This window comes from Nasonia vitripennis, chromosome 1 (genome assembly GCF_009193385.2).
Source record: "Nasonia vitripennis strain AsymCx chromosome 1, Nvit_psr_1.1, whole genome shotgun sequence".
Taxonomy (NCBI): domain Eukaryota; kingdom Metazoa; phylum Arthropoda; class Insecta; order Hymenoptera; family Pteromalidae; genus Nasonia; species Nasonia vitripennis.
This window is the reverse complement of record NC_045757.1, coordinates 5,642,242-5,656,604: the sequence shown is the minus strand read 5'-3', so window position 1 is coordinate 5,656,604 and position 14,363 is coordinate 5,642,242. Positions and strand designations below refer to the sequence as shown.

The 14,363-nt window shown below is 49.0% G+C and overlaps 1 protein-coding gene across 1 annotated transcript in view; it reads right to left on the bottom strand.

The window, feature by feature from the left end:
• Nucleotides 1-14,363, bottom strand: part of LOC100114753 — a 26,527-nt gene extending 12,164 nt beyond the window's left edge. The window contains exon 1 of the mRNA XM_016990432.3: nt 12,038-14,363. Within this exon, the coding sequence (XP_016845921.1) occupies nt 12,038-12,040 (3 nt within the window). The 5' untranslated portion in view covers nt 12,041-14,363. The remainder of the gene's footprint in view (nt 1-12,037) is intronic.

Genomic DNA, 14,363 nt, shown 5'->3' with positions numbered 1-14,363 from the left:
ACGATTTTTTTCACTTTACGCCCGCGTCGAGCGCGATGAAAATAAAAATAAAAAAGGTAGTGGTAGCTTTACGTCGCGCGAGAATTAAACGCATTGGCTGGGTCTTTCGAACCGCGATTCGATGCAGCGAGTGGATATGGCGAAATATAGTCGCGAGTTTCCGCATTAACGAGAGTGAGAGAAACGCCCGATAATCAAGCCGTTAGTTTCAATTTCCCGGCGATCCGTCGTCGATTTTCGGTCGACGCGCCGCGGCGCGGATTAACTCGATTTCGCGCGACTGATTTTCCGCCTATCGTCGTCCTCTTATTTGCGCGCGTCCTGTTATTCCCTTTAAATGTATATGGTTTATGTAACGGTTTTTATCGTTTTCCGATTCATTTCCGCCATCAGCTTCTCCGTCGATTTTATAACAAGGATATGTCTCGGTTGGAATCTCCTCATTAGAAAAAAATTAGCCGCTCGAATCCCGAGCCGAGTACATATGAATAATCATAAGCGAATATCTCGCGCATATTTCCATATTATAAAAGCTCTCTCTACTGCTCGGCATTGTTCTCCTCGCTCGCACTTATTCCACGGCGGCCCGATTTAGCGCTTTGTCTCGCGCTCGCGCGACGGCTAAATAAAGGAGAAAAATCGCGCATTTAAATTTCCCGCGTAAACCGCTTCCTCTGCAATTCGCCGCATATTGGGCGGAATTATTTTCCCCGAGCGCGCGAATAAACCTGTCCCTCTCCCTTTCTCTCTTTGTCTCTCGGCGATATATTCGCGCGAAACTTTTTTTTCCCCCTCGCTCGTCAATGGGCTAATTTTATTCCACCGGGAGTGAGAGAGAGAGAGAGAGAGAAGGTCTTTGTACTTTTCGCGAGCAAACGAGGCTTCGAGAACGAGAAAATAGAGAGAAAGAGAGGAATGGAGGACACGAGCTGCTGTGTGGGAGAGATAAAAAGTCCCCTTTTCAGTATCTTTAAACACGCGCGGCCACAAAGCCAAAAGCCGTTATGCCCTTCTTGCCCGCGCGTCAGAAGTATTTCCACGTTCTCCGCTGTACTGCAGAAACGGATAGTCTTGCGCCTAATGATAAGAGTTGTGAAACGAAAGCTTAATTATACACGGCGTTGTTCGTCGTTGATGCGAAAACACGTCGTCGTCGGTATAGCTACATGCGCGTATTTTCATTCGGTGAGATGAGCGATCGCGTACACTCGATGTTGCGCTCGGGGGGATTACGGCAAGACGAGCAGCAATATAAACCGCGCGCGTATACTCCGTTAGTCTGCCGAGAGAGCAAGCCCTTTATTGTTTTCGAAATACAAGCCCCTACCGCTGCTGTGCCGTGTGTTTATCGAACTGTAGGCGCGCGTATACATTGTGCAGGCCCTCTCTCGATCGATCCTTTGTTTTCATTCGCTCTCGGGAATTCGAGGGGAAAATTCGGGCCGTTGGCCAAGTCGATCGCCGCAGAAGAAGAATACGAAAAAGGCCTAACCGCCCTGTATACCGATATAGTAATGTTCCGATGCGTGGAACTTTATTGCGATGGTGTCGTATAAGCTTCTCGTAAAGAGTCGCGCGTCTAATAATGGCGTGTATCGGATGCCGGAGGTTATATACCAACACCGCACGCAGATATGGCTTGGAACAAATTTCAGCTAGCGGAATTGAATTTGCGAATATGCGCGCGAGCGTGGGTGGGAAAAAGCCATCTCTCTCTCTCTCTCTCTCTCTCTCGGGATCTAAAATTCTAATTTTCCGAGCGACGTGGCAAGCTCATTTCTCGGAATTCGAGCACCTGTCGGCGAATTCGTTAGCTTGCAAAATAAATACAACGTTTTATTCTTAACAGGGATTATTAGCTCAAACTCTCTTTCTCTACCGCACAGCCCCCGATTTTTCATCCCGAAACGTCGTCGCTTTTCTTCTCCAATCTCCTTGATCTCGTCGTCGGCTCTGGTATATATATATATATATAGTAGCACACAGCCATTCATCAAAGAGTTCCTCGCGCAGCTCTCGTCGGAAATTCGACGATTACGTGCCGCCGCGCGCGCGGAGCTTTGAACTCCTACTACTTCCGAAGGAGCTTCGCCCCGTAAAATTATACGGCTGCTGCTCTGCAGCGGATTACGTGTCCCCCCCCTCTCCCCATGTATCTCAGGCTTTTATTAATCTTCCGAATTCTCGAGTGCATACGAAGCTCGACGCCGGACAATTAACGCAGTCGCGAAAAATGCGATAGAGCTAGAGTCATGCGTCGACTCGAGAGACGTGTCCGAGTGTCTGGAACATCCGCACGTGTGCAGTGTAGCCGAAAGCGCGAGAGACGTCTCGCGAATAACCCCGATCCCTCTCGGCGCTACTGCGTTTTATGCATTGTTTAGAGCTTTGGAAAAACTTGATTTCCCGCGCAAAAACATATCCGGCATAATTAACGCGCTCTGCTCTCGATCGATCCGCAGACTTCCCGAACAGACGCCGGGGCTGTCAGCACAGAGAATCACGTCGGACGCGTCAACGCAAGCGTGAATTTTAACCGGTCGAGCACACGTCTGCTATGTGTGCGGAGTGACAGTCGAGTATGCATATAGCGGCATCGACGTTCGTGGCTGCTGCTGATTATGCGCCGTGAATATAGTCATAACGCCGTTGGCGACTAGCGCGCGCCTCGGCTAATTGCGAGCCGACACACTTCTGTAATACTTCCGTCACTGCGCAGCGCATACCTTTGTTCCAGCGTCGCTCCTGCGCTGTGTAATGTATCACTCGCAGATTAACCGCGAAACATTTTCGCCGAACGAACGGGAAAAGAGCTGATATCTCGGCGGCAGCAGGCGCAGCGTGTATTCATCGCGTCACTCAAACGTGTCCGCATACATAATGCAAGCCGCGCCTCTGAATGGCCGGCCAAGTGCGCGATCGTCTCTCTCTCTTACGGTGTGGGTATGTGGCATTTGAATACCGCGCGCGCGTCTTCCAAGGAGAAAAGGCTAATCCTGCGGTAGAGAGAGAGAGAGAGAGAGAGAGAGAGAGAGAGAGAGAGAGACTCGCTGAGCCGTGAAAATGCGGGGGAGGCTTTGAAATTCGATACGACTACTTACAGGGCCGATGCTGTATAGGTATGTGCTTTCTCTCTACTTCGCGAATCGATCGCGCGCGGGCTCTCGTCGAGTGTTTGACGACACGCGTCGGCTCGATTATTGAAACGTACGGCCTTGAGTATCGAGGCGACGGACAGAGGGAGAGTCGTGGCAGCTGAAAAATGAATATTCGAGAATCGTACTTCGTCCAGGGGGAGTAACTCCGGTATTTAAGAATTAAGCGCGGAGACGACTCCTTCGTCGCTGAAACAATCTCGAGGCTTGAAATATTCAGGAGGGAGGAAGGAAGAATCGAACGAGTTATACAAGAGCTCGGAGAGATAAAAGCTCTGCGAATAGGGCAAAGGTTCGAATCGATAGGAAAGAGAGATATTCTTACGTCCCTTCGCTCGCCGAGAGAGATGGAGAAGCGATCAATCTTCCCTCCGCGATTGCTTTTCGCGAGATTTGCATACTTATTAGCCCGAATTAATCTCGTACATATCGATTCTTGCGGGAGCTTTTGTTATATATTAAAAATCGTGCAGCTTGAGTCACGCTGTTTTCGTCGCGCGGATCGAAAACTTTTTAATTGGCTCCTTTTAAGCGAGTTATAACAACTTTTAATTGCTTGCTTTTTCTTTCTTTTCCAGGCGGGCGACACGCGCTCGGCATTCTGGAGGATTTCCTGCGTCGGCGGCGTCTAGAGAGAGAGAGAGAGAGAGAGAGAGAGAGAGAGAGAGAGAGGGATTTCTCAAGAGGCTCTGCGTACGCGTGTGTGGAGAGTAAAGCGAAAGCGCCGCACTACTAATGCATCGCGTCTTTAATTAGCCAATAATGGCGTCGCACCTATCGAGACTCTGCTCTCGACTTCTCTCTGTGCATAGCCGGCGTGCGAGGTGCTTTCCGTAAAGATTCCAAGAGCAACGAAATTGGAGCTTCGAGTACGTGCTGCACTTTGTGTCAGCGACGCAGAAACTCGTCCGAAAGAAGTAGAAGAGAAAGTGCAACGGTTAGATTTTTTGCTGTCACTCGTATAAAATTGGCGTTCGGATTATGCGATAATGTAACTGCAGCCGGGAGAATCATTAATTAGCTCGTTAATTAAACGTGCTCGGCGTGCGGCTCCAGTGAAAACAGCGGGAGAGGATGGAATTTGCAAATCGACTCGTCACGAATGTTATATACGTAGAAAAGAGTTCCCTCGCTTGGCTCGCGAACCTTTTGTGCCCAGCCCAGCGACGACGAATACTATATATATATACCCGTCGTCCCGCTCTTTCATTTCCTTCGCGTGCGGCGCGCACGCGGGGGAGCTATGGGCTGCGGAGCTTTTGTCCTGAAATTTCCTTCCTGTACGAGAGGCGCCAGCAGTTTTACTTCGTTACCGCAGAAGAGCGAGAGAGATAGAGCGAGGGAGGAAAATAGCGCGCCTAATTCGACGATTCGCTCGTTCGAGTGGATGTGCCTTCTTCTTGGCGCTCTACGTTTTTTCGACAGCTGTCTGTTCTTGCGCGGTCGGATGTTCCTTCCGTTTGTATCGACTGAATCGTTCGAAAGGTTCTCATTGTAAACCGGCTGTATGCGCTCTGTAATTTTACTTGAAAGCTTTTACTGTTTAGAATCCGCAATTCGCCGACGAAAGCAACGTAATTCAACATTTCGCACACGCGATTAATCAGCAAAACTCGGCTCGTCCGTGTAAAAGCTCAGAATTTAAAATTCATCAACAAGACAAAACGAGAAACTCCGCCTGATTCACGCCCGGCAGAAACTGCAAACAGCCATAACTCGAAAGCGAAAGAGCTCGTAAAAGGCGTGGACTGAAAAAAAGAGGCGCGCATGCAGTTCACGCGAAACGCCGCTCACAGAAACTTGGCGCGCGTCTCGCGAAAAATCGCAGAAAAGAATTCAGCCGCGCGCACTGCGCGAAAGAAACAATTTTTCATCCGGCGGCGGCGGCACGCTTTCAGTCTCCGGTTGCTGGAAACCATTGACACGCGCTTCACTCGCTGGGAGCACAATGCGAACGACGAAGTTTTCCATCGCGCTCCCCTGTATAAAAAAAAAAAAACGCGAAGAAAGTACGCGCGGAAACAGAAAACGTGTGTGTGTGTATGTGAGGCTGTAGGTGTGTATACGTGTGTATAAAAGGGGGAAATCGAAACAGCCGGAGGAGCCGAGAATTGGGGCGAGTCGCGAAATTTCCGGCGCGAGAGCCGGAGGGAATCGGTGTATAAATACTCGCGCACGCCTTTTTGCTGCCTCGATATCGGACTCTCTCTCTCTCTCTCTCTCTCTCTCTCTCTGCCTTTGGCGAAGCTGCGGGAAATGGAGGAATCGAAAATATATAAGCTCGAGGACCTGTGGCGAGGAGCGAAGCGGCCTTTGATTACGATTTTTTTTTTCAAGCGGCCACTTGCCAACGGAAAAGGAAAAATCTGATACCTCTTCCAGTATAGCGGTTGCAGCTTTTCAGGCTGCGGCGGCAGAGAAACATAATCTTATCAGGCGCTGCGTTTTCCGTAAGCACATTGTATACAGCGTTACTCGACGTCGGAGGGAGGCGTCTATCGATTGCTCCTCGAAAAATACGGAACGATGATTTCAGCCGGGGAGAAAATTGAAAAAGTTGCGGCGCCTAGTGCGGATTGGAAAGTTCCCGCGTATATATAGAGAGAAACGGAATGAATAAAAAATCTCCACCTCGAAATCGATTGATTGAGGGCCACTCGGCGGAAAACCGGAGAAACTGGGGATATGAAAAAAGTATCCAAAATGAAAACGCTGAGAGAAAAGCCCGGAAAACGTATACGCGCACGCGGGCTATATCCGGTTTTCTCACTGCCTGTCTGCCAGTTGTGCAGTTGATTAACGCACGCGTGTACACAAAAAAGTGGTCTTTTCCGACAAAGGGAAAATCCCGTCCGCGGAATCACAGCCGCGCGTTTACTTATTAACGAAGGAAACTGCTCAGAGCGTCCGGCGGCCAAGAGAGAGGACAAAGCGCCGGGGAGATAAAAGTCGTGCGGCGTGAAAAGGGAGCAAGCATTGTATGTATACGTTTCGGAAAGGCGTCGCCGAGAATCGCCGGAGAGGAAAGAAAAAAACAGCTCGTCGTCGGGAGTTTCTTCTCCGGTTATGTTGCAGCATATAGTGTATATTACACGTATAGACGGAGCTTACTTTGCCGATTGTGCGTGACGCGTGAACGACGCTCGGCGCGTCAAAGTTTGCCTTTGTTTCGCAAGTTTCTCGGAGTTCTCGCGCACCGGGACTTTGATTAAAATCCGCCCTCCGAGTTATATACGCCGGGCAAAGTTCCGACGAATACACGCGCGCGAATGAATTCGAAAAAAGCGCGCTACACCGTTAAAGAGCTCGAAGAGCAATAAACATTCATCGGCAATCGACAAAGTCGCTTCGAAGCCGATAGTATACGCGTTGCACACACTCATGGCTGATGCTCATCGACGCAAACTGGTCCTCGACGCGCGATTCGAATTTAGCGACGCGAGACTTTAACGCGCTCTGCTCTCGACGCTTTGAGAATAACTGACGCATCGGCTCAAAGGCATGGACGCGAGGCATTATTCGATTAGCCTGTGCAGCTGCGCTCTATACAGCTGCGACGCCAGAGGGAGAAAGCTGGGGCATAATCGGACGCGATTAATCGATAGAGCTTTGCAAGCTCGTTTCTGCATTCGCACGAAATTTGAATTCCGTGGTGTGCCATTATCTCTCTCCTGAGGTAGACGATCTCTCGAGTGGAATTGCTCCGCGCGTTCCTTGGAATAATCGCCGATGATCGCTCGGCCCGACTGCTGTCCTCGTTTTCCTCGATATGTGTGTGAGCGCAGACACGTCGCCGCTTTTGTCGCCGCGACGAGAGGGAGAGAGAGCGTTTACCCCGTTTTATCCGCTTTATTTTTATTGCGGCGCGCCTGCATTGTCGAGCTGAATCAATAGGGCAGGAGGAGGGGGGAGAGAGAGAGAGAGAGAGAGCTCTGAATTTATGATTAAGTCGTGTTTATGCCAGTCGTATCGAGTGGGTGTAGGAAACTGCGGTGCATATTGTCGGTGAAATTTTAATGCCGATGTGTGGGGATGATAACACGCGAGCGACTGGCACTGCCGTGTGCATGGTTTTTTCCGCGTGTGGTTAATATTTCAAGGTTTGTAAAGTGGGATTTGTAGGTATAAAGCCGGCTGTCGGAATTTTCGATCCGATAAGAGCGAATTTGTAAAAAGCTGAAGGACTGACAGTATAGGCCAGGTTTTGACTTTTTCCACTGCATACATTTTATTCACACGAGTACAAACGGTGTTTCATCGATTATACATTAAAATTAAGTATACGAAGGTGGCAGGTGAAACCCTCGCGTCTGTTGCTGAAAATATTTTCTGAGTCGAAGTAAGAAATCCTTAAAAATCACATTGCACGTAGATAGCAGATTCTGCGAGTAGGTATAAAATTCAAAACTTCTCCCATATGCCCGTCTGTAGACATATTTGTCGAATCTTGCAGAACTTTTCGGCACAGGGGAAGCCCGGTTGGACAAAAACATTTAACCTGTCGCAATTGAGCGGTGGATTGGCTATCTTCATCATGGGTGAGCCGTCAGCCCTGCGATAGCGAGCAACTTGCATTTGATGTTTCGTTGACGTCTGATTTAAGAGTCTTGCGTTCGATCCGCTTGATGACGTCTTCCGAATCGTTAAATAACACTCGAAAATGATCAGTTTGGTAGATGTAAATTGGAAAGGGTGCTCGGACTAAATCTTCGAAGCTGTCGAAATGCATCTCGCTTTCTTCCATTCTCACATTTTTTCGAAGGCCATAGACACGAGAATGACACTTGGTTAAATCAATCTAGTGGCCAGTTGCGCGGATGGCAGTGTGACGGATACTCCGAGAAGCATTTTTGATCATGTCAATCAGTTTAATTTTATACATAACATAAGTTATCAGTAAAACCCCTGTTGCACAGGGAGAAAAGTGGAAGAGCAGCGCCACTAACCTAGTGTCTAGCGATACGTCCGGTACACGGGTGATACGCGCGCCTATACGGGTGATACGTGCGCCTATTTTGGGCGAGTCACGCGCCCAAACAGAGAGGACTGTTCAACCACAACACTGGTGAAGCAGAGCGCCCGCGTACTGCATAGCATAGCCAGCATATCTGGAGACGCGACACATTTTAGGTCGACAGCGCCCCTACTTTTCTCCCAGTGTGGGATAATGATCGAGTAGGACAATAAACTTATAGGAATGTTTATCTTTACTTCAGTAACAGCTGGTACTAAACCGACCAGTTGCTCACAGTCATCGTGTAATTGAATGATTATCTTCGGAACAATCACCTTGATCGGCACGACCGACGACCATATTTCAATATCACCAGACTTAGCTCATCTGTGCATAACACTGATAAATTCTTCTCTACCTGATGCTTTAACAGTTGGCGTAAAAATATTGCTGAAATTCATAACTCGGATAATGAATTCAAGAAAAGGATAATGTAGGCCCCTCATACTGACACTTCCATTAGGATAGGTTTTCACGATTACGTGAGGCTTATTGTGTAAAAGGGGTATGTGTATAGGATAGCCGTTGACGTTGATCAGCTTTTCGTTTATTTCGGCTCACGTCTGCGATCACCACCGGACTCTCTCGCGATACTATTCTGATCAAGCAGTGAAAAAAGTCACCTGGCATGACCTCACAATGTCCTCGATGTGCTCGGCAATAGAATCGCCCCAGTCACACGTTGCGTAGCTCAGTGTCGATGCACTCGAAATGATTGCCGCGAGAAAGTAATACTTCAGTTTCAATATCGCGCAAGTCGAGCATTTTCGCATTACCGTAACGAATCACAACTGCGCGCAAAAGTTTCAACTCGCTGCATCGAGTAATTTCACACCGAATATTTATAAAGCAAGAGCTTGTTTTACGCGCGTCAAGTATTAATGAAAATTCTCAATATAAAATATTCAACAAAACGGAGAGAAAAAAACTGAAAACTCCGCGCGTACTGCAATCGACGGTTAATTTTCATCTCGCGCAGAGCGCAAAGCTTTGAAAATACACACACAATAAAGAGTCGTGAAAATCGGTTCGATTAAAATCCCGTTATACCGCCGCGCGGCCGTCTCGTAAACAAGCTCTCGCTGAAAAAACAAAAGGCCTTGAACGCCACCGTTCCCGGAAACTTCCTCCCGCCATAAATAAAATTACTCGCTAATCTTGCGCTGTAACCAGCTTCTCTCGGGAGGGGAAAAAATAAAGACAGCCACCCTCGTAAAAAATCCTCTAAATCTTTCCGCAAAGAGCGCAGCGCCTTCGTCTTAGCTCTCTGAGAAAAAAGAGCGCATCAGCAGAGACCGTCTCGCGCAATCACATTACGCCGCTGAAAATATTTAAAAGCTCTCGTCGCAGTGGCGGCGAAGCAGAAAGATACACACAGCCGCGGAGATGAAGACATAAAGAAAAATCAATAAGCGAAAGAAGACGAAGCAAGAGAGAGAGAGAGAGAGAGAGAGAGAGAGAGAGAGAGAGAGAGAGAGAGAGAGAGAGAGAGAGCAATGACGTGCAGACTTACTTATAGCGGCACACAATGAAGCGTGCAGCGCCGGAAAATCAGGAGCTTTTAAAGCGGCGATTACGAGAGATGCTCCGCTCGATATTCTACACTGTCCGGAAATAATTTCGTATATAGGAAAGAGTAGTAGGGCAGTGCAGTCGTTCATTAAGAGCGAATTTAACCGATTTTTCAGCCGCTTTGAGAGAGCGCGCGCGCGTGGCCCCATATACACAATGGAGGGCATTATCCGGCGAACAATAGCGTAAACGCTGCTGCGCTCGTCCGCGATTTCGCTTAGATCATTATTCCTCTTTGTACTTTGATGCTGCTTCGACGGCATACGCATCTGCTTACGTAATCCTTCGCGCGACTTTGTTGCTTCTATAGGTATACAGATTGTCGTTAACAAAAAAAATTATACGCGCCCGAGGCGCGACGGGGAGGAGAACATCGGACGGCGATAAAAAGAAAGACGAGAGCGCCTCTATCTCTCTCTCTCTCTCTCTCTCTCTAGCGATAAAGCGGTCGAATAAGGGATAATACGTGTCCCGAGGAATATCTACGTACATCGCTTATCTCTCGCGAGGCTTTTAAAGTCTCCCCAACGCGCTCGCGCGACCTCGATACGATATAAGCCGCGCGTTACACGAGCCGACTGTATATACTCCAGTTTCTCTCTTCTAAATTTTTCGTGTCCGCTAATAGAGCCCCAACGTACGGTTTTAATACTAACCAGCGTTTGCCCTTTCCCGCTTGCATAATGTAATGCATAGAGAGATTCGCTCGCGCTCGGGGCTGATTTATCGCGCGGATCAAAAATAAACGCGACCTCGGAAAACTATGCGCTAGTATATAGTAACCTGCATCAAGTATTCATTGGAACGAAATATACGTGTACACGTATACACACACGCAGCATCAGCTCTCTCGTATGCGATACGTTGTGTATCGTACAATTAATTCGTACACACGTTGTATTATTCCGCTGCTCCTGCCGCGGCAGCGACGTGTTTTTATTATACCGCAGAATGTACACGCTTTCGCGGAGAAGTTATTCATACGCAACAATCGCGCGCGCTTGTTATTTCGGGCCGAATGAAGAAAAAACACGGATATACGTATAGGATACATCGGCGCGCATAATTCTCGCATACACGCGCTTGCTTGCTGTTTTGACGGGGCGCGAGTGAAAATCAGAGCGCGCAACCCAGATATAGATAGACAGACACGCGGCGCGGCGTGCACAACGACGATCAATCCCCGCCGATAATATTCATGAGCCGATGAGAGATGAAAAGCATAGTGGCACTAGCGTCGGCTGGAGCACACACATATATAAACACACACACACACACACACACACACGCGCGCGCGTACAGCCACTCTCGAAAATCAATACTCCCTCCCGCGCTCTCACCATCCGCTCCTTCTTCTTCGTCTTCGTCTTCTTTTTTGCTAACATCGTATCGTCATCCGAGACTGTTATACCCTCGTGTATTCGGCTATAATCTCTCGATTGGAATAATTAGGTCGCGAGGATTTCTCTCGATCGATCTCCTGAATCTTCGACTCGCGTCGGCGACTGCGTTCATAATTTCGCGCGCTTTTTCTCGTATCTATCTATCCGCGCACCGCAGCCGAGGAATCGGGTCAATGGGGTATAACGAGAACGGCCCCTGCGCTTGCGATACATTTTTAATCATCGCCGCGCATGACCGGAGCCCTGCGACTTCGTATTATAATCGTAATCTCGATCCGACGTCGCGCTCGTTAATAACGACGATAATCGTGGTAACGAGAGGGAGAGAGAGAGAGGGAGGAGAGCCGCGAGGTATACACACAACGATAATGACGGCTGCAGCAGTGGCGGTGCTGGCGAGTAGACCACGTGCGCGTTTAATTTATCCATGGAATAGCGCAGCTGCAGAAGCTATTAATAACTATAATGCAGGCTCGAGCCGTGTATAATAAACACGCGTGGCAGACATCTCGCTGCTGTTGTAATGCTTCTCCGATGATAATTCGACTCTCCGCGCGCGATATATGCTAATTCAATTCGGCCGATTTTCTCGCGAGTGTGCGACCGTGTGCCTATACGCTCTATGAGAGCAAACGCCGGAGTATTAAGTAAATTAAGACAAATAGAAATTCTGTTGATCTTGCGGAATAATCGCGAGGCGCGCGCCTCTGTCTACTTTCTCCGCGCGCGCGAATCGATACTCTCTCACCTCGCACGTTGTTCTCTCTGCGAGTTACGTAACCTCAATGAAATCTCTCTCGCCTCCTGATTACAGAAAGCCATTAAAGAAGGCGATAATCGAGAGCCGTCCTCGGAAGAAGACGAATAAGAAGAAGAAGAGGAACGAGACTCACCATAATCGTCTGTCGGCGGATGGCGCATATCAGACTGGCAGTGGTCGACGGCAGCTCTCTCTTACTCCTCCTCCTCCTCCTCCTCCTCCTCCTCTATGCGAGCTTGCGCAGCTCCGGAGAGAGAATTTGCCCGGGGGGTCGTGTGCAGCGGCCGCCGCTGCAGCAGCAGCAGCAGCAGCAGAGTGACACCACGCTCTATTCCCACGCACTCTCTGGACCACCAGCACACTCGGTATGTACTCTCACTTTCTTCGCTGCAACCTTCACTACTCGGCTCGTCTCGCGCGAGCCTTAGTAAGCATAAGCGACGTCCTTGTATACAATATGTTGTGAGTATCCTTTTCGCAGGAGAGCCGAGGAAGGAGATAATAGCTCCCACGCGAGAGATAAGGCCGAGAGAGAGAGGAGGTTTTTCGAGCGCGAGCTGCTGCTCTCGGCACGCGCACTGCTGCACTGATGCTGCTGATCCCGTGTATACGCGCAGGAGGAGCTCGGACGGACTCGGCTTGATTCGGCGGCGCGCGCGCACCACCAGCGCGATGCGGATCTTAACCCCCGGACGACTTGAGAGAGAGAGAGAGAGAGGGATGGTATGTTTTTACGTGGGGGGCCGGGCATGTACCCTCTTGGTTTTATCTCTTTCTCTCTGTCTCTCTCTCTCTCTCTCTGCTCGCTTTTTCGAATTTTCTACCACTCGAGTGTGGGTGTGTGTAAGTGCAATTTTTTTTTGCGGCTGAAAAAGTTCCTTTGAGACACGCCGTGTTTTCGCTAAATTAATTTTAAATACGCAAAGGGATCAAAGGGAAAAGTAGCCCTAGACGCGGCCGCGGGACTAAGTAGATACGGGTCGAGTTTGGCCGGGCACACGTGTCTTTTTTTACCGCAGGAAAACGTTGACGTTACGGCAACGCTCTCGCATGTACACGCGTATGTTGGAATCGATCGACTTGTTTTTCACGGGCGTGTGTTTTCGAGGCGCAACTCGCTAATTAACGCAACGCGTAACGCCCGGTCGACGGAAGACGAGGCGAGGTAACGCAGGCGGAAGCTGCTCGCTCTCCATTATACATGCGGGAATACGTACCACTGTTGATTATTCGCCTCGAAACAATGATATTCTTACGTAGCGTAGTTATTAAAGACGGTGATGGAGCCGCGTTGTACTCAGCCGAGAGAGCTTCGCAAGGGTAAACATCCCCTTTCTCGGCTCGTTTAAAAATTCCTCCGGGGCTATTTTAATCTCATAATGCACCGGAGAGAGCTACGAGCTGGCGATTTATTATTAGACCAGCTTGATTAATAGTGCACGCGTTCGCCTTTTATTTTTCATTCTCCTTATCTAACGAGTACAAACGAACGTAAACGAATTCATCCGCTTAGCCGAGCTCGTTTTCCCATCGACCGGTAATTGAGACAGAATGTGAGCAAACAGTTTGTTTGTTATCGTTAAATTCAGTTTCGCGGGAATAGCTCGAAAGCCACAGCGCCAGCCGCTACCGCGAACAGCGCGGTGAAAGACAGGGGGGAGTAGAGAAAGCAAGTAGTACAAGCCTGGGTCAAGTCAGCCCGGCGGCAGCCGCGGCTTCAATCCAGCGATTAACAGTGTCGCGCGGCTGTACAATCGCGAGCAATTAGCGAAGAATCACATCGCGTATATAGCTTCGAGTAAAAGAAGCCCGTCTTAGTACGAGGATTATTTATTTAATCATCTCTGATCTCGCTCGTAAAAGTGTCGCAATCACGAGGAAGTCTCTATTCATCTCTATACGACGGACACTCCTACTCCAATACACTTTTCCAATCCATTTTCGTGGCGGCGCCGAGAAAAAGTCAAACAATAAGTCGGGCCATTGTTGAAATAATCCGCGGAAAAGAGAGAGAGAGAGAGAGAGAGAGAAATAAGTTGATCGAAGGATAGAGCCGTAAATCGCGCGCTCATGCGATTCCTTTCCTTCTTTTCTATATATAGAACCGCACGCGGAAAGGGGGATGGAGAGACGAAGCGCCGAAGGAAGAGAAGAGGGCTGCGCACGTATATAAGAGAGATAAATAGAAGGAGGGAAAGAGTAATTGGGGGGATTGCGACGAAAAACGCGCGAGTGCTGTCCCGGCCAGCCTCGCCTTTCTCGAGAAAGAGAGACAGAGACAAAGGGATATACGGATCGACGACGACTCGTTAACGCTTGTACTTAATACTTGATGCGAGTTTCAAAGAGCTCTCGCGAGCAAATATATGCGCTCGAACGTCAGCAGTGTCGAGCTGGCAAAGTTGGACTATCCAACTCGACGCGGCTCGCGAGAACGGACAATATTTGATTTTTGAACG